Genomic DNA, 20,386 nt, shown 5'->3' with positions numbered 1-20,386 from the left:
CAGCTATCACCTCCTTGCTAATAATTAGAAACATTGTTTGTGGCTTTCTGTGGGCTGAAGTGACAGAAAGACCAAAGGAGCACCCACTTACACCTCGGGAATCTCCCATCGCCCCCATTTTGCCCTTTACACCTGTAGATGAGGTCACTGGGAGCTTCATCTTCATTCAAAATGACTTCTGCGAGAGATCTGTGCTACCCACAGTCCTAAGGGGATGTGGTATTGAACTAAAGCCGAGCAGTTTAGCTTTATTTTATCCTCTTTTTTGTTATGCGAGGAACAACTCCATCTACCACGTTTTGCCTTCGTGTCGCCGCTCCGTGAGCACAAAGGGCTGGCGCAGCCACTGTGACTCACGAACCTCATCTCTCCGAGGCAGGCTCTCACACCGCGGCGTCGCTCCGACAGCACAGCCCCGTTTACCTCCCCCGTCCCGCACGACCTGCCCGCCCCGGCCCGGGGGCGGCGGGCGCTGACTCAGTGCCGCGCCAGGGGAGGGGATGGAGCGCGGGGCGTGCCCGGTGGGCGTGTTTGGCGGTGGGCGTGTCCATCCGCGCTCCGAGTCGGGGGCGGCCGCGGTGGCCCCGCAGTTATTGCCCGGCGCGGTGGGGACAGGTGAGGCTGTGCAGCTGCCGCGTGAGTAGCGCCGGACCGCGGGGAGAGCGGGAGGTGCGTGAGTGACCCCCGGGTTCCACTCTGGGGATGGGATGGGATGGGATGGGATGGGACGGGACGGGACGGGACGGGACGGGTTCCTAGGTTTCCGCGACCCTCCCGCGACCCCTGCCACGAGTTCGCGGTTGTGAGGTTCCCCTTCCTCTCTCCTGTCTCCGTCATTGCTCCCCGGCCGCTCCCGGCCCCCGAACCCGGCTTCCTCTCAACACGCGGATCTCCCCGCTTTGCCCTTTGCCACCACGTTGCCACCACGTTGCCCCCCGCAGCGCTCATCCCCCGGCCGCGGTCCTCTCCCCATCGTTCACCTCCGATCCCCTCGCGGAGGGACCGTCCCTCCGGCGATGCCGGGGTGCTGAGGGCGTTCTTAACAGAGGCGCCTTTTATCAGTCCTCGGAACGAAGAGTGGTCGCGCACGCCGAGAGGCGGAGGGCTGCAGGTGCTGGCGGCGGCCGGGAGAGGCGTGGCACACGTGGTGGAGATGTTCGAAGGCAGCGCTGCAGGGTGCTGTCTCGCACGGGGCCGTCGGGCGGGTTGGGCGCTCTTTGGGCGCCGCCGCCTCCCTCCCGTCTTGCCCGCCGGCGCGGCCCGAGCTGTGTGCGGGACGGTGCGGGGCGAGCGGCGGGGTGCGACCCCGTTAGGGCCTGGAGGATGCACTGCGAGCGGGGAGCTGCGGGTCGGCTCCGACCCATCGCTTTGAGTGTGTGGCAGATGGAGAGAAGTTGTTTCACGCTGTCGGAACAGATCGGGAACTCTTTCCCTTGCCCGTTGCTCCCCCAGACGTAGTGCGGCTCTGTCTGCGGGCTGCCCCGCCCGACCGTGGGGGGCCGCGTGGGAGCGGAGCTCGGGGCTGCGCCTCTCCCGGAGGTAACACAGCGCTGGGGGAACCTGGGCGGGATCCAGCCGAGAGTCTTCCTTGTCGGCGGCTCTGTCGCTGGTGCGGGAAGTAGCGCAGGTTTCCTTGCGGCGCGTCAGTCAACTTTCATCTAAGTAGCGTGTAGGAGCGGCGGGAGGCAGGCTGTGGTGCAGGAAGCGATATTCATGGAATGTGCTGGGGAGAGACGGCGCGGCGTTAGGCAAGGAAAATGCGCGCCGCGTAGGGTTTGACTAGTTACAGGGAGCGCTCTCCGAATATCGTGAGGTATCAGCTAATTGCGCGCTGCCGAAAGAGCTAATCAGGTACGTGTCTGTATCCTGACGTGACTCGGCTGCCTTTGCTGGCTGTGCCGTGCCCTTCCTGGTATTGTTTCTCCCTGCCGCAGTAAAGCGGAAAACTGTGAAACTTTTTTTTCTTTTTTTTTTTCCCTCTCTTTACCTTGTACTTTTGCTCTTAGTCCTGATTTAAGGCTTCTCTTATCTCTGCTGCCCGCCTGGCTGCTGAGCCTGATCTGCGGCACAGCAGTGCCTGCGCGGGGCTCCCACGGCTGCTACAGGGTGGGAGGGATGTCGGAAGCATTAAGCATTAAGCTTTCCCAGACCGTGTGCGGCCAGGAACTGCTCCGTCTCTCAGCTGCTTTTGTCCTGGTTTTCTTTCCTGGAGGTCACAGTGGGCGATGCACACAGGTGCGCTCCAGTCTCTACCCCCCCTCCCAACTCCACCCAAGGCTTGAGGGCTGGCAGACCTGCTTGCCTTTCCACTGCCATTTGTTGATGCCTCCAGTGGCAGCTCTGAGTGTTAAGGAGGGGGCTGAACTGTGCTTGGGAACTCAGCGCTGGGAGACTTATTGAAATGCTTGGACGAAACCACTGACAGTACATTTTGTATACCTGGTTTTACTTGTCTTTCAGTGTAGCTCTTTTTAAAGGGGAGAAAATGGAAGCTAAAGGGACACGCAGTGCAGGCTGATTTTCTAGAGTGCTTCATGTGTTTGGTTTCCAGAAGATTGTGCAGTTGCAGGTGATGTGGCAGATAAGAATTTTTCTGTCCTCCAAGACTGAAGTGAAATCCCAGAAGTAATTGTTTCAGCTGATACTAAATGTGAGTTCTGCCTGATGATAGAAACCAGAGCAGCTCAGGTATTTTTTTAATGCCTTTGGTTTCTGTGTCTAATGCTGAATATTGAGCAGGAAATGTGGAGCAGTGTTTTTCTTTGCTCTTATAATGTAGTAAAATGCCCTCTGTGTGCTTGTTATGTTTTGTTTTGTTTTTTTTTTTTTTCCTTTGGTGTATCTCTCTGTACTTTCACTTTGTTTGCTTATGATGGTTACACAAAATATTTCTTTTCTGAGGAACTTTAGGATGTTGAGTAAGAAGACCTATATGCAGGTAATGGACATGGGAGAACAATGCTAAATTCAGAGCAGCACTTCTGTGCACAGAGGTTGTGTTGTTACCTTGGTGCTCTATGAGGATGTCAGGACCTGAGTCCTCGCTCTGACATCAGCTGGCACGCAGCTGACCTCTGGGACTGCCCCTTGCACTGCCTGCCAGCCCTGAGCACGCTGGGTGCCGTCGCAGAGTAGCACAGATGTCAGAAGGAGGCTGAATTCAGGTGGCAGCAAATAAGTGCAGTGACTCACCGTGTTTGCCAGAAGCAGTGGTATTTGGATTGCCCCCTTCCTCTGTGCAAGGGCTGTGTCACCACTGTTAGAGCTGTGGTTGCTGACTCCCCTCACCTGATCCCACCTCTGCCTGCTGCTGCAGTTTCACAACACTTCTCCTGTCCTTTGTCAGTGCTGTTCCTGTTGCTGTGGTTGGGTGCTGGGCGTGGGCCAGTGCCCTCCTGGATGAAGATGCTCTTTCTTAACTTTTCCTGTGGGTTGTCTGTTTCCCTCTCTTCCCCCCCACATCCCCCCTTGCATTTCACAGTCGGCTTCTATGAGGCCACAAAAGGTTTCACAAGCAAGGAGCTGTGTTGGAGTAGTGGGATGAATACTGGGGGATGGGGGGTGGGGAAGGTGATATTAAGATGACATTTAATTCATCATTAAGTCCCATTAAAGGGGTTCTCCCAGTTGCAAACATGTTCCATAAACAACTTGATGGTTTTCTTGTCATGTCATGTCTTTGTGGGTTCCTGTGTGTTCTGTGTGTGTTGAATTGTATTGTGAAGTTTCGCAATTTGCATTATGTTTTGTATAGATACTGTGCCTTGCCCACTGGGGCTTGTGCCTGGAGTCTCCATTCAAACTACTTTTTTTCCCCTTCTTTTTAAAGAATAACATCACCAAATGTCTATGAATATAAGTTTGTACTGTGCACTTTAAAAATGCATGAAAACAAATAGTTGCCAGTAAGTGCAAAATGCTGGTAACTTCTTATGGGCACCTCCTGAATGGGACTTAGGAGAGCCCTGCTATTCCAGGGACTGTATTTTGGATTTATAAATACGTCTGAGTTAAAAACAGAGCTTGCTAAGAATAACTCCATTCCTTCTATTATTTGTCTCCTAACAAAAGAAAGTACAACTCCTGCTGGAGCCTGAAACACAGATATAGTCTTGTTGATGTGGAGATAATTTGCATTCTATCATCAGTCCTGAAATGATTTAAAACAAAGTCACAGTGACCCGATTCAGTGCCTCTCCGTAAGCCTGTATGGTATGGGAATGTTTCATGCTAGTGTTTTAATTTTTTAGTTTTTAATTTTTTAATTGCATTTTGTCTGAAAAGTTGATGATTGAAGCTGCTGTTTTGTGATACGTGCTGAGCAGAGTGCAAGGTGAGTGGAGGGGAGGAACTTCTTGGTCTAGAGCTGTTATTGCTGATGGAGAAGAAAATACCTCTTATAGGGGGAAAAAATCATCTTTGCAGTGAAACAACACTGATACAGAAATGTTTCAATGTATCAGGCTTTTTGTGTTTTTCTGGTCAGGGTTTAATAGGCAATATTTTCGTTTTCTTGTCTTTCAGTAAATTGGTTTTGGTCTTATTAATTAAAGTTATTGGCTGAACCTTTGAGAGTATCAGGGTTTATAGGTCAGGTGTGCCTGTTCCTTCTGTTAAACAAATACTGTGGTATTTGCCATATGGTGTTATGAACAGATAGGGATGGACTGCACAGAAAAGTCTGTACCCTGGTCAGAGTGGTAGCTGGTAATGCTACCTTTTACTGTACAGGTGAAAATCACTTAATTTTGGATATATATATTTTACAATGTTTACATTTATATCATCGCTCTACAGAACATTTTCTGTTTACTTAGATGTGTAGTTGGAAATATCTGAATTGAATTATATTCTTTAATCGTTTTTGTAGTCAGAGTTCTGTGGCTTGTCTTCTTTGTACTGAAATAAAAGGCTCATTTTTGAGACTTTTAGCTGTACAGAATGGGTCTGACAGGCTTAATTAAATTACTGTAATGTACTTAGGAAGTGCCCTATCCTCCTTCATCTTGGTCACAGAAGATGTATGGAAGAAGCTTGTGTACAAAAGCCAGAAGGCTAATGCAATAAGGGAGGTGTTCACCATCAGGTTTGAAATTAAAGCTTTAGAAAAGCTATTTTTGAGCCCTGTTCCATGGGACATTATTGCAGATGCTAATTCCTTCCATCATTTGTATTAGTACTGCAACTCCAGCAACATTGTTTCATTAGCACTTCTGTACTTAGATTGCAGGAGTCTACTCACGGGTTGGTTTTTTTTCCATGAAAAAGTAATAAAACTGTAAAGAAAGGCTGTAAGTCACTTTATGGATAGTTCTGCTTCTCAGGAAATCTTGTTTCAGTTCTAACCATGACCATTTTGGAGAGGGAGAAAGTTGGGGAGTGCAGAAGTTCTAAGCTGTTGGAGCTCTCATTGTCTCCTTTCAGCGAGTCCTTTGATGAATGTCTCAAATGTTACGGAATAGGAAATCCGCCAGCTGAGTTTCACATTATCTTGAAACAGGTCCCCAAAAAATGGCACGGTCGGTTGCTCTGAGTAGGGCTTATCTGAGGGTTACAGCAGCAAGCTTCCTGAACACTGGTTGGGAAATACTCAGTTCTGGTTTGATCTGGACAGATCTGTTGAAATGAGGCTGCTAATGTATTTTAGAACTGAACAGCTCATATGCCCCATTTGACCTGCATTTTAAATTACTGAATAGGAAACTATCTTGGGATCTGTGGAAGTTGTACTACTTGGTATGCTTGTATCCTTGTAGAGTGTGCTTGCATGTCATCACTTGCCTTCATCCCAGGTACCAGAGCATTGGACAAATTGTAATTGAATTGAGACAGGCTTCTGTGATAGGAAAGGGAGCTGTTTTTATAGATGGTGGCATTATGTGACCTTGACACATCTGTTGAGACAAGGGCAGAGAGAAGTGGTCCAGGCAGTGGGCAAGCATCTCACTGTATGGATGTTGTCATCTGGGTGAACCTGCAGCTGGTTCATATGTATATATATATATATATATATATATATATATATATATATATATATATGTATATGAGTGTGGGTGAAAGCAGATTCCTTGGTTTGACTGTGAGCAGTGGAATCCTCTAGAGTGGAGATAGAAAAGTGGCTGCCTGCTAGGAGGATGATGGTGTTGCTCTACGTTCAGATAATGATATGTGGCCTGGTAGTTTTGGATGGTACCTGGAATATGGAGCTTACACCAATGCTTTAGTTTTGTTCATTGCTTTGCTGTGCTGACAGGTGGGAAAAGATACACTTTTTCTTTAGTGACTCCTTGAAGAGAAAAAAACAAACGTTCTGACCTGTACTGCAGAGCACTGACACATTCATACAAAGAAGGCCATCTAAGACTTCTCTTGGTAACTGAAGTACACAGTTAGATATAAGCTTAATCCTTCTTTGATTTGGAGACTTTCCAGTTTTGTTCTCCTTCCCTGATGTTGTATGCTGAGTGCTTCTCGTGTACTGTTATATGGGAGCATCAGCATTAGGCTGAGTGCTCTGCTTCTTGCCAACCTTCTGCATTGGAAGTATTATTGTCTCCTGCGTTGTTCTAATGTGGCACACTGGCTGCCTAATGTACTTTGTTGATGGGATTATTTATTTATTTATTTGGCTATTTGTATTTGGCAATCTTTCAGGAGCAGAAATGGGAGAAATAAGTGCAGTTGATATGAACTGGTTGATCCCTTCACACTGTCAGCTCAGCTTATCTATATTAAATTGCAACCATGTCTTGTGGTCCTGGGTGGTCTCCTGGTGCCTGGGAACCACAGTGGTTGTGGAAAATTCTGATAGAAGATGGAAAATATTCAGTAGTTCTCTCAGGTGGAATTCTGCTTCACGGCATACCTGTGATAAGCCTGTCCACTAATGTTTCATCCTGTTCTTCTGTGAAGGTATTATTCAGTGTTAAGCTACTTTAAAGAAGATCTAACCTGCACAGTACAGCTTTATGTACTCTTTCTGAGCTTCCTGATTGTGTAAAATACTGACAATGTTTTAGTATTCTGGTTAGCGCAGGAGCTGAGATCTTAGTAACAAGATCTTGGGCAGATGTCAACCTTAACAGCTGTGTCATGTCATTAATATATTTTGCCCATAACACTGGCATCCACTTGGCACTTGGTGTTATGCAAACTGCTGCATGTTGCTTGTAAGGGAAAACAAAGAGCTGATAACCTTCTAAACATCAATTTTTATTAAAAAAAAAAAAAAAAGCAAACTGATTTAAAAATGGTTTGACACTTCTTTGCTAATGAAACCAGGTAATATTTTTAGCTGGTAGGGAATTTTATTTCCAAGTGAGTTTTTGAGGGTAGGTTATCATCTGGCTCCTGTCCCATGTGATATTGTTTTGCCCTTGGAGCAGCCTTTTTCTTTTGTTTCCATGGGCCTTTGACTACTCTGAGTCACCTGGATCAGATGTTTCCTCTCTATAATGCTTGTAGGCAGCTGTGAGTGTCCCATCTGTTTATTGACTCCTGACCAACCAGGCTTTTGTGGGCATCCAAAGGGTTCCTGATACCCTTACAGCCCTCTGGAGGGTATCTGCAGAGCAAGTGGAAAGGAGTGTTTCTGGAATTTCTGTTAATGCCAAATTAAAGCAGAGGTGCATTCTTCCTTTTGTTCACAATGTTTCCAACCTCTGGAAAACTGGATCATCCTGCAAGGGGTGCAGTCATCTCAAAAGGAAAGGACACTATAGAAGGCTACTCATCAAGCTGTACTCTTAAGCAGCACCCAAGGCTTCTTGGGTGGAACACAAGGACAACCAAATTTGAAGCATAATCAAGTAGGGATTTGTAATATACCTACTTTGGTCTTTTCATGCCTAGACTTGAAGTATAAGTGCAGTATCAAGACAGTGCAGTCTTGACAGTGTCTGTCTTGACTGGGGATGAGTCTGCAGGGTCACTTTCTCCATCTGTCCTTAATGTTTGGGCACCTTTTCACCTTCTCCATCCTTCTGTGGTTCCTACCTTGAGGATAGAATGCCACTGGTGCTGGCTGGGAAACATCTGTCTTTTTCTTAAGGAGTTTCAATCTTATGTTGATTTCTGAATCTCTTTCACTTCTGCAGTAATTCTGGTCAAGTGCAAGACTATTCCTTCATTTTTCCAGGTGGGGATGTTCTTTGGGATGCAGGAGGAAAGCTAGACTGTTAGAACAAGTTAGAACTTTACTCTTGTATTCATATCTCTCATTTTGTTGTTCTGTCCAACAGGCCTGAATCTCGAAGTGATGGTATAGAATATGTTTGTGGGTTGGCTGACACTAATACTACTGAGTGGATTTTTACAGATTAACATGACCTTTTGCCACGCTGAAGAATGTTGTTTTTAAAATACGAACAAAGCAGAACACCTTTAATTTCATGTTCCTCAGTGATCTGGGAATTCCAACTGTGTCTCTATAAATCTTCAGCTCTGGACTGGAAAGGTTTAGGATGTGGATGTGTAGTTACTTCCTGGAACGCTTTAGGGAGCACATCACATCACCTGTTGTTCCAAGATTGAACTTGTGAGCAGCAGCTTTTTTTTAATGACAATGGACTTCCTCTTTCTGATAGCTGAGTTTCAAAATGTGCTGAGCACAGACTTCCTTTAAAACAAGTCATCTCACTGCTGCCCTTGCCATCTCCCTTCGAAGCTCAGCAGCCTGTGTTGCTCTCCCCAGAGCTGATCACTGCACAGCGTGCATCACGGCAGAAAGTTGTGGACACAGCTGGTCCCAGTTTTATTTTGGAAGAGCCTCCTAGGGAAGATGCAGTTGCCAATGTTTACAGTGTGCAACAGCATGTCCATTATGCTGGATGGTGGGTGGATGGGGAGGGTGTCAGTTCTGGGTCAGCTGCCCTTAAAATTTATGGCTGCTTAATGCAATGCAAGTAATGTTGGAGTAGAAGGAATGCATTATTTTGCTATTGAGAGTATCAGCCCAGGATCCAAGGCTGGGGAGGCTGAGCAAGTGCAAGGCAGTGGGAAACAATGGTGAAGGAAATTAGCCCATGTCAGCATGAGCAAGTAGTGTGGGAGCAGCTCAGCTCTTGTAAATTGCTGCATTAAACAGTGAGCAAAATAAGGTGTCACAACTCCACACCGGTGTTATCAGTGTTCCTGCTTACTCACATTCTGAACCCAGCAATATTGCAGCTGTTGTAATAAAAGTTCCGTAAAATGACATTGACCTTGCATCATGGTTTCTGGGGTGACAGTATCTGAGCTGTCAATTGCTGTAATCTTGCTGTAGGCAAGAAATGATTGTAGGAAAATCCTTCATCCTTCAGTACTGATGAATACTCCACACTTTATTTGTTCACCTTTTTTAAGGTTATTTATTTTTAAGGTGAATGTTACATCCTTAAGGTAACTGTTTATGTGTTTGTCTCTCCTTTCCATTAAACTGTGCTTTGCTGAGTTGTCGTGTTAAATGACATTACAGTCTTCCTCTCTTCTGCAGGAGGAAATCTGAAGTTTGTTTTTTCCGTTTATACTTAATCATTGTTGAATAGCTACGGGTATGTTGTCATTGATTATTTGGTTAAAAAAATGTTATTGTAGCTTCTCTACTTTTATTTTCCACTGTTAATAGCTAGATCAGCAAGATGCTCCCCAAGCATGTAACAAGTCTTGTTCCTACTTGTTTTAAGGGGTCTTTTCTGGAAACCATAGCCTAGCTCTTTGTCTCTTTATTTCTTTTTGTTCAGGTTCCATGGATCGCCCCCACAGCGACTATTTAATGACAATTTATTGATGTTGCTTTTCTGCCAAATGAGTGGACACAAACTAAGTTGTTTACCGGTTCCTGGTAGCAAACTATTTATGTTTTAATTAATTTGACATATGAGATCCTCATATACAGTTCCCCTCTTGACTGTTAATGAGGAGATAATGTGTTGCAGCTACAGCTTACAGCTGAAGAAAGGGGATGGTGTCACTCTTATCGCACTTCATATTTGCACAAGTAACTTCAATCAGGGAGGTATGAAGGCTGCTCCAAAAGTAATGCCTCCTATTTCATTATGTTGGTTTATGATGTCAGAGGTGGATGTTGGTGGTATGGCAGTAGAGATTGAACCTTCCTGCCAATATTCCCTTACATTCTGTTGCAATGTGGCAGATGGTGCCTGACAAGGAAGTGCATATGAAGCAAAGGTGTGTCGTTGGACTCCTCCATGTGGAGAAAATGGCACCCATTGACATTCATTGATGCTTACTGAACATTGATGGAGACCAGACAGTGGATGTGAGCACAGGGAGAGGTGGGTGGTGCATTTCAGCAGTGATGACAGCGGGTCACCTCAGATGGTGCTGATTGTTACATGCAAAGCATGCAGACTCTTTTTTATCACTGATGAAAATGCACAGCTAATGGTGGTGGCTGTGTTATAAAGAGTGTTTTGTAGCTGAGAACTTGCTGCATCAAACAGTGTAATAATACTGTTTGTATCTGTTGTAGTTTCCATGGAAGCAAGTAGGAAGCATTGCTTTTGGAGCAAGCTATGTAGGTAAGAGCAGTGGAGAAGTCATAACAGGAGTCAGTTCTAAGCCATCTTACATGCAGGTTCAAGAATGAGGCATACACATACTTTGTGTATGAGTATTACAGGGTAGAAATAGGGGGAATCTTAGATGGATTGTAAATCTGATGTTAGCTGAATCTGTTCTGCTTGTGTCCCACCTGCTCTCAGAACTGTTATGGGCATGCTCTACCTGCATCCTGTGTGTTTTGCACTAGGAGGCCTGCATGGTAGAAAGATTAAAAAGTGTCTTAACAAAGTATTTGAGTACAAACCACAAGTTTTCTTGAAATGAGCTACTTTTGTCATCAGCATCAGCATCAATGCTATATTGTGGACACATCCATAAATTACATTCATGCTTAGTCTTCTAAAATGTGAACCTTTAACATCAGATGTCTTTGGTCCCTTTCATTCATTTTATTTAGTTAGCACTTCCTCTTCCCCCTACCTCCTCAGAGCTCATGTACAAGTTATTTCTTAAATTACTTCCTGTACATGCAAAGAAACCCCAAAAACCTTAAAACAAACAAACAACAACAACAAAACAAAAACAAATCTTGTAGCTTAAATATCACTCTTTATCCCTCTAGACCATATAGAGTTTACAGTAGAAGGAAGAAGTCCAGATGAGTATGAGCTCTACATGCTCACTTGTAGAGGAATGAATGGGTGGCATAGGGTACATGTGAATGTGGCTGTGCTGTTGAGCATACTAGATTGCATCGCCACTCTGTAGCCCATGGCTCTTGTTCAGTGAAAGCCTGTTTAAAGTGACTTAAGCCAGCTGATCTGATCTTAGAATAAAAACACTTCGGAAGGTTTTCTGGTTACATAAATAAGAAGGAGGAAAAAGGAGGTGTTGTTAAGTCCTTTGGATAAAGAGGAGATTAACTGGAATCAGATCTGTCCCAAATACTAAATGAATACTTTGCCAGAGGTTTTTGACAGGAGTAATGGTGTATCAGTAGCTAATGGAAATGAGGTTTCATTGCTACAAATATTACATCATAAGTGAATCTTATTTTGACTTCCAGGTGAAAGTTGTCACACAAGGTGTCATAAGGCTTGCTGTGCCAGCAGCAGCGTGTGGCTTAGGGAGCTGGTATCACCCAGCTGGAATGAAATGTGTGGGAGCCAAGGAGTTCCTGTAGGCTGGGTGCAGAGTGGCCTGCAACAGAAGGTGAAGAGACAAATGAGACTAGCTCATGGCAGTGTGGCTGACCTGCAAGTGCTCAAATAAAGACAGGGGAGCACTGATAACAGTTCCTATCTCAAGGAGCTGTTCTCCCTTATGTTTTTGCTTTTCTCTGAAACATTAGGAATGTAATGGGGATAGGGGGTGGAGTGGAAAGAGACACTGCTGTTTCTGGTTGTTGTTTGCAAGTGGAACTGGAAATCCTCTTGGGGACCAGCCCAGTATCTCTCTCATCCTTGAGATAAACTGGTGATTGAATTAAGACTTGCAGAGAATCTTCCTTCCAGGCCAGGTTTGCAGAGACTGTTTGGACTTGATGGGCCTTTCTATGGAATTAGTTCCTAGGATTGCTTACAATTGCATTTATGTTATCCTTAGTCTTTTGCTACCAGATCTTAACACAGTGTAGTTTGTGTGGCTTTAGTTCTTGTCTTGTGAAGCGTCCCTCGTGCATGTGATGGAAAGACTGAGGGCTTGCTGGAGTAATGTGTTTTCTTGAATGAATATATAACACAATTGTCTATGGTTATGCAGGACTGGGCATGATGATGTACCCACCCTATGTGATTTCACCATCAGCTTAAGCATCTATGACAAGGCTGCTTATCCCACTTTTCCACTTTCCTGTGACATCCCAATACATGTGTCTCTCTGCTTCCCTTGCATGAGCTTCCTTTGGTGCAGCCACTGCTTAACCCAAAAGACGAAGGTTCCAGTTGGATTGCTGAACTGCAGTGCTTTATCCTGCAGCTGCCTGAGAACCAGACACATCAGCAGGGATGCCGTGGGACTACATGATGGAGTTGCTGGTAGTTGGATGGTAGTGCACAGAGAGAAGGATGATAGTTTGATACCAGCTGAAAGCTGGGCACAAAATGGAGCTGTCTGTGTCCATTATGAATCTTCAGCCTTGACTGAAGTCTGCAGTCTCAGTTAACAACTTTTAAGTGGGTGTGGGAAGGAATACAAATTGTCGGTATTGTATCAGGATGGGAAATCCACTTGGCTGGCAGAAAACCGATATGAAGCATTATTGAAATAGTGTTTTCACTAGTTCTGCTGCTTATAAGCTACTCTGTTCATGTAGGTAAATGACAGATTTGATGTTAGTTTAAAAAGCAAAGCTTTAAGTACAGACATAACATATGAATAATGCAATAAAGGTGACAACAGAGGTTAAGTATTAGATCTCTTACTGACTTCTGCCAGACTGGGATTTTACAGGCACATATTCTAATAGAATTTCTAAGCCTCTTTCTTTGTTTTTTAAGATGTCTCCATTCTTTGTAAGGGGATTTACACTTACTCTGAAAGGTATCCCATTACTGATGCCTACTGCTAAACATACTCAGAGAGGTGGCTGATGTACTCATCATATATGTATATTTATGTTAATGGAGTGGCTTCAGAGATAGAGCTTGAAATTAAATGAGGGTAACAACTAATACAGCTCAATACCCCCCTCTCCCCTCCCCCCCCCCCCCCCCCCCCCCCCCCCCTCCCCACACACACACATAAACACACAAAAACAAACAAAACCACCACACAATGCCAAGGAGGATGTAGCCAGCTTACCTGTGAGATGAGCCTTTCAAAAAGTGGGCAGTGTAGTTGAGGGAGGTCATAAAGGATTGGGAAGGACACGGAAACTTCTCTCAGGGAAATCTGTTATGCCAGGAGATATCCAACTTCATTGCAGAACGTAGGTGACTAATCAATCTAACATAATAGCTATTCTGTATTTGTTTGCAGTGTGGCATAAGGGAGTAATGTAGTTAAAATAACTGTGTTTACGTAATCATGCGCCCTTGGGAAATAGGAAGGGCAGAGCTGATATTCTCCAGGTAATGCAAAAGATACGATCTGTGAAACTTTCTCAATTTAATTACCATGTGAACTTCAAGAGCAGAATTAACAATTGTATATTAAATGATTCTGAAACATTGAAGTTTCATAACTGTGACTGAATGTGCCAGCTAGTATTACTGTAATTTCTTAAGATTCTGTTGTGAAATCAGACCTGTGTGGATCAGTGCTCTCCCATGTTCCTGCAGGGTCTGTGGGGTGGGAGGGGACTCTGCCATCATTACCTGCTGGATGTGTCAGAGGGGTAACGTTACAGAAAATGTGCTTCTAACATCTGCCTTGGGTGGAAGTTACCCCTCTGAAGTTTGTACTTTGCTGTCATATTTTCTATCTTGCTGAAAGATGCCTATAGAAGTAAGACCCTCCCTCCCTCCCAGCATTTGTAAAGATATGACAAGGAGGAATGGTTTTGAACTAAAAGAGAGGAGGTTGAAGTTTAATGGTAGAATACAATTTTTTTACTTGATATCAAGATTTGCTTTTAAGTAGTAAAAGTATATTTTAATATTAAAAAGTCTGTAGGGGGAATAAATAAGTGTGAGGAATGGCAAATATCTCTCATGTGGGTTAAGCTGAAGAATGCTAGAAGCTTGTTGTTCTCATTTAAAATTAAAGAATGTTTGAGGCATACCAGTAATTCCCGTTAGAGGAAACAGTTTTTTTGGACTAACAGAACTTGAGCACTTCCAGCACCTTAATGACTACTGCTTGTCATCATGGGGCGTTCTGAAATGGTCACTGTGGCATTTCTGCACCTTCTTGTCTGGCTTAAATTACTTTATTATGTACCTCCTCTCCAGTAGAGTTAATGGTCAGATTTGAAATCCCTTCTGCAAAACTGTATGCCTTAATTCAACTGCAGCTATTTCAGCTGTCTGCTGAGCCATGGGGAACTGGAGAGCAACAAATGGCATTGCTCTTTTGATGCAGCCTGTTCCATCATTTGGTTCACTTATGCCCCATCTTTATAATGATGAGGCATATTTATTTAAAGGTCTCTTCAAAAATGTTATTAGTCCAGCTGGCTTGAACTGCAGTGCACAGGATGAATTTCATTGCTATTTTAAAATATATCTATCTATATAAAAAGCACTCATTTCTAAGAGCCTAATACCTTTGCAATGGGTTTCACAGATGATTTCATTTGTTTTCCAGAGCTTCAGAGGACTGCATGCATGTTCTTAGAAACTTTTCAGTCAGCAAACTGAACTTGAATTAATGGATTTTTAAAACAAATGACAACAAAACAAAAAAAAACCCACTTTCTGATACATCATTCAAAATAACTGAATTCTGAAAATTAGTCCATTACTATCACTAATTTTGAGAAAGTTCACTCTGGTCTAGGCTGTCTTTAAAAGAAAATCCCCTGCTTCTAGCATGTTGTAGTTGCTTCCTGTGATGTTGTTATAAGCAGGAGGTGGAACATTGGAAATAGAAGTGCTGATTCTGCAGGTATGCTGTGTTAAGTGGTATGTGAACCACATGTATGTCAAACCAACTGAACTGTGACTAAACGAATGCTTAATGTGTGAGTGGGTTCATAGTGTGAAGAGCTAAATCTGTGTATTTAAGAAATGATTTTCTTTGCCCCGAGGTCTTTGTCCCTTCAGGCCAAATACTTCCAGTTTCATGTTTAGAGGATAAGTTCTACAGGCTTTGAAAGTGGCAAACACTGGAATGCCACCCGTGCCAGAGCTTCATTGGGTTTCTTCCTATTGACAAAAATGTATTGTGAAAAATCAGCCTTTCAGAATTGTTTTTTATTGAAAAATGCAGTCTAATTGTTTCTCTTTTGTGTGGCTATGTGGGTTTTTTGGGGGGTGTTCTTAAAACAAACAAGAAAATAACAGCAAAAGGCCTTGCTGTGGTATTTCCCAGTATGTATGAGCTTGTGTGTGAAGTTTAAGATGACAATACAAAATGTACCTCCTAGTGTAAGTGTAATTAATTGCTCATGGAAATGGATTTACAAAGGAGAAGTAGATTGTTAGTTGAGAAAACAAGTAGAATTGTAAAATGCTTTGAAAATAAAGTAGTAGTGTTGTTTGCGAAAGTTGATTTTTCAATCTTTTAGCTGTAGCAAAGTTATGAGCAGCATTGTCTTCCTCACAGACATTATTCCTGCTCTTGCAGTACCTGCTTGTGTCTTTTTGTTCTTTGCTTACTTGCAGATGCAGAGTAATTTTCTTAGCATCTGCAAGGCAGAGCTAAGGTGAGGTGGGCTGCTCTGGCTGCTGCAGCCTTATCTTCTGTCAGGCAGCAAGTTGCAAAAGTCCCAGAATAAGTTCAGCAGCAGCTGCAAACAGAAACAAAACTTGGAAGGGTGAGGGCCTTTGTATCAGTTCCTGTGAAATGTTTTTAGGGAAGAAGAGCTGAGTGCTGGGGTCGGGAGAGGTAGGGTAAGTGTTTATGCAGCACTGTGGAAAGAGAGTATTTTTGTCTGCTGCGTTTTTACCATGAGCAGAAGCAGAAGATTAGAAATAGTCTGGTTCCAGATAAAAAGTTTGTATTTGGTGTCAGTGGCCAGCTGGCATCAGAGTTGCTGTTTATACACTGACAGCACATTTATCTGATTCCTAATACAAAACTGAAGTGGTGTTGACGTGTCAAACAGATAAAAGCAAGGAGTTGTGCATCGGTGAGATTGCACTTGCAGGCTTAGATGTTTCAGCCATGAGGAGGAGGAAAAGTTTATCAACACTACAAAGTGTAATAAGTGGCAATTTGTTCTGAGCCAGCGTCCACACAGTTTCTGAACTTTTGAGAGTGTGTTTGGAGGCAGTTGATTCCTCATTTAGCATAGGTCTTGGTCAGCATATAGAACTGGCCAGTCTGAGCTTCATTTAGATCATCACCAGGCTGACAGGAGGAGGACCGAATGGCAGTGAATTCAATGAGCTATTGCTTTACATTGAAGTACTAATTAAATGTTATGTGGTAATCTGTGTTGAGTGAACATATGTTTGTTTGTTTTGTTTTTGTTTTTTTTTACAGCTGTTCTGTAGGTTTTGGTAGAGTATCTTGAACAAGGTGTCATGTGTCAAGGCATATCAAACATACTGGCTGATTTAGTTTTGACTGGATATTCTAAGGTGATTGAAATAGGAAGATTTCTGTATTGTAAGGCTAACTTACTGTAATCAATCTACTTAATAATTACTAATAAAGTACTGATTTTCAATACTTTCCCCCAACACAACCTTCAGCTTGGTTGTCACTGTTATATAGTCTGAAATACCTTGTGTTCAAGACTGGGTGGAGTTTACGTAGTTTCATTGTCATCCGTACTTGGATCTATGGAGGAAGATGACAGGGTTATTTATAATTTGCCAAAAAGATGAGGGTCATTGAAATTTACAATAGAAAAGGAAGGAGATATTTCCTGCTTTTGCTAATTTTGCCAGCACCTTTATAAACACAGTTTTGTAACACCGTGGTGCCTTTTGTAGAAAACATCACAATAATTGTGTAAGAATGGACATAGACTTCTTTCATGTTGAGTTTTGCTACAAGCATGTATGGGCCTATGTCTGCTCATTGAACTCCAGTGTGACTGTACAGGTGTGGGGGAGTAAAAATAATTGCTGTGGATTTATGGGCACAGCTATTGCTGAGGGATGTATAGATAGTGGCTTATTAGTTATGCTGAATGCCATTTATCACAGTTAGTGTGAGATTGCTGGAGCAAGACATCACTGGATTTAAAAGTAAGGTTCATTAAAAAGGAATTGAAGGTTATAGTGTCCACGTTTGTGATCTGCACTTAGGATGTTAGAACTGCGTGTTAGTAACTTAAGGCAATCAAATTAATCCATGTTGGTAGAAATTAGCTATTGTGTACTTGCATACTGAAAGTGATCAGGCTATTTCTGATTTAATAAAGCTTTGAATTACAAGGTATGTTTAAAACTGTCTCAGCAGCGCACTGTACCACTGGGCATGAAGTGGAGAGTCTTAATGTAAAGAGTTCAGTACAGCATAATAGCAAAAACAGAAGTTCTGTGAAGTGAGCATTGCAGCTGAATGGGGGGTTATTCTCTACTTTTTAGTGGCTGTGTATATGTCTGTTTTTGTTGTGCATTAGGGAGTAATTTTGCATTTATGTAGAACGTTATGTTGTGTGATGATTGTCTAAATCATCTGTCTACACTGTCTAAATCAGGGCAGTATAGGGCATGTGAAGATGGTCAGCATAAGGGCAGTGATAATTTGCTAGGAAATGATGATGCCAGAAGATGGTGGTTCTGGAAGATGTCAGCGGAGGGAACAATTTCTGAACAAGAGAGGGTGGTTTAAGGTGTATAGACACAGGGCAGAAGTGTAAGCAGGAAAACGTGAGTAGCAAAAGTGGGAGTTGGTAAGAGCTAGATCAGGTGAACCCTAATGAAGGCAGGCTCGTCAGTTGTGTTTTGTGATGAAGGGTGGGTGTAGTGTGCTTTGAGGTGATTGAATATGAGGGAATTCCAGGGAACATGAAATGCTTTTAGAACTAGAGATAAGGGGGAAATTATTTTATAGGCTTGCTATAAAATTGCGACATCATAGAATGGCTTGGGTTGGAAGGGGCCTCAAGGATCATCAAACCCCAGCCCACTCTTGCTGCAGGCAGGGCTGCCAACCTCCACACTTAATATTAGACCAGGCTGCCCAGGGCTCCATCCAGCCTAGCTTTGAAAATGAGAGGACAAATGAGATGATGGTAGGGAGATCTGAGGAGTGAGCAGGGAGATGTTATACCATCCAGGGGGGTAGAATTGGCTCTCAAAAGCTGCAACTGACTTTTACTGGAGGAGGCTGAGACTGGAGGCCAGAACAAAGGAGCTGGTTATTAAGGTGTATTTCAGCCTGGACAGAGAGGTGAATGTTGTGTGAAGATTATGCTGACGTGCTGAAAGTGACACTGAGTGGGAGTAGGAGTGGCACCGTTCAGATGTGCTGGGATTAAAAAATAAATATTCTGGGGAAAATGACCTAAGGTAGGGGATGGTAGGTATTTGATTTTTGGAGTGGAAATCAGTATCCATGCAAATGTTCTTCATTTTATACGTGTGGATGGTGCTATGTGCAAGCTGGATGTGCTGGAAATTTCTTTGAGTTAATGCTATTGCCAGTGGTACTATAATGCTTTATAATGCTGTTGTAGAAAGAGTTGATTCCCAAGAGTGTGATTTGCATGCTAATTATAATGTAGTTGATTACTGTATTTAAAACCAGTGTGCAGACATTGGAGTCTCTTCTCCCTCCCACTGTCTCAGAAACCCTCTTTAGTCAGAAAATGACACTTTTCAATAGTAAGTGTTGCAAGGAGGAACTTCACATTGCCAGTGACCAGTTCATCACATTATCATTACTTCTAAAGGAGATGGCAATAAAAGCAAACTATGCAGCTGCTCTTTATTTATATTTTCCCCTTCACTGTAATGGTTAACCACAGTGTGGTTTCTTGAGATAACGCTTTTTGGCATGGAAGCACCTTGTTTAGTATGCAGAGATTATGAAATCATATTGTTGTGTATAACAGCTCAGATATAAGTCGGCATCAAGTACAGTGCAATGTGGCCAGCCAATAATGCTCCCTAATCTGTATTTCTTGTGTGGTGCTCTTTTAACCTATTTTTTTTGTTTGTTTCCATTCTGTTTGCTGAAAATATTTTCCAAAATGTTTTACTGGGCTTTGTTTTATTAATTACAGAAATCCGTATTTATGTTTTGTTTCTTTTTTTTTTCTTTTTCTTTTTTCTTTTTTCTTTTTTTTTTTTTCTTCCTGCAGGCAGCATCATAAAATCTTAATCAGGTGAAAATGGCCCTTAGCAATCTGACCTCAAAGGCTGTGCTGCTCTATGATGAATGGATCAAAGATGCCGGTGAGTCATTTAAATCTAAAAGTTAACTTTGAATAATTTTGAAGCTCAGTGTGTAGATATTGTGGGTGTGCTGATTCCAGCTTTAAGTAGTTTTATCTTCCTGTACTTGTTTCATAGATTTGTCAGGATGGCTACTGACATTTTTAACTGTGAAGAATAAATTAGTTTTTGAAGTTAAGAAAAAAGAGTGGGGAGTTTGAGGGGTAGGGAGAAACAAAACTTGGCTCACTTACAGCTATAATCCCAGACTAACAAAGTGCCAGCAGTGGTTACTCTACAGGAGTTTCTGGTTTGCTTAAGTATAAAATTTAGGGCTTTTTAAAAAATTTTTTTTATTTTTATGCTACTGAATGCAAAGCTCTAACTTTTTCCTTACCAAACAATGGTAGGTTATTGATAATGCAAGTGTGTAACGTTACTGTATTTTGTCTTTGAAAAATACAAGCCCTGATAAGGTACAGTATATTCAAATTAGCCTCAGAGTAATTCACTCTCACAACCCTATTTTAAAGATTAGTCTCTTGATGCACCAAATATGAGAATATTAAATGTGCTTTGCTTTAGCATAATGTTATTGTTCCTCATTGGGGTAGCCGTGTAGTAAATGGCATTAGCTGATTCTTAGGGAGACTCGAGAAGCAGTGAAGGTTTGATGAATACTTATATTTTTCCAGTATGGCTTCCAGTATAGCTAGGAACCATTTGTCTTGTTCAGTAGCATCACAGCTTGCCTATGAACAGGGAGTTTTATCATGATGATGTGGGTGAAATGGATTGAGATGGTTGACAGAGTATTTCTGCTGCACTGTCCGTAATGTCACAATTTGAGTTTCTCATCTCTCTGCCTACTAGTGCTTGTATTTGGCATCTCATAGTATATTGTGGTTTCTTTTGAACCTAACTGGGAATGTTTTGGAAGT

The 20,386-nt window shown here is 43.0% G+C and overlaps 1 protein-coding gene across 5 annotated transcripts in view; it reads left to right on the top strand.

The window, feature by feature from the left end:
- Positions 1 to 537: 537 nt before the first annotated feature.
- The window catches only part of ELOVL7 (ELOVL fatty acid elongase 7), a 31,305-nt gene continuing 11,456 nt past the window's right edge, over positions 538 to 20,386 (top strand). The window contains exons 1-2 of one of the 5 annotated variants that reach the window (XM_015848781.2): positions 538 to 615; positions 19,373 to 19,466. In XM_015848781.2, the coding sequence (XP_015704267.1) occupies positions 19,403 to 19,466 (64 nt within the window). In that variant the 5' untranslated portion in view covers positions 538 to 615; positions 19,373 to 19,402. Of the gene's footprint in view, positions 670 to 1,515; positions 1,540 to 1,629; positions 1,852 to 19,372; positions 19,467 to 20,386 lie in introns of those variants that run through there. The other 4 variants (XM_015848779.2, XM_032441318.1, XM_015848782.2 and 1 more) reach the window with 4 other exon arrangements.

The sequence above is a fragment of the Coturnix japonica genome, chromosome Z (assembly GCF_001577835.2).
Source record: "Coturnix japonica isolate 7356 chromosome Z, Coturnix japonica 2.1, whole genome shotgun sequence".
Taxonomy (NCBI): Eukaryota; Metazoa; Chordata; class Aves; order Galliformes; family Phasianidae; genus Coturnix; species Coturnix japonica.
The sequence above is the reverse complement of the archived record's forward strand: the minus strand, read 5'-3'. Positions and strand labels throughout refer to the sequence as shown.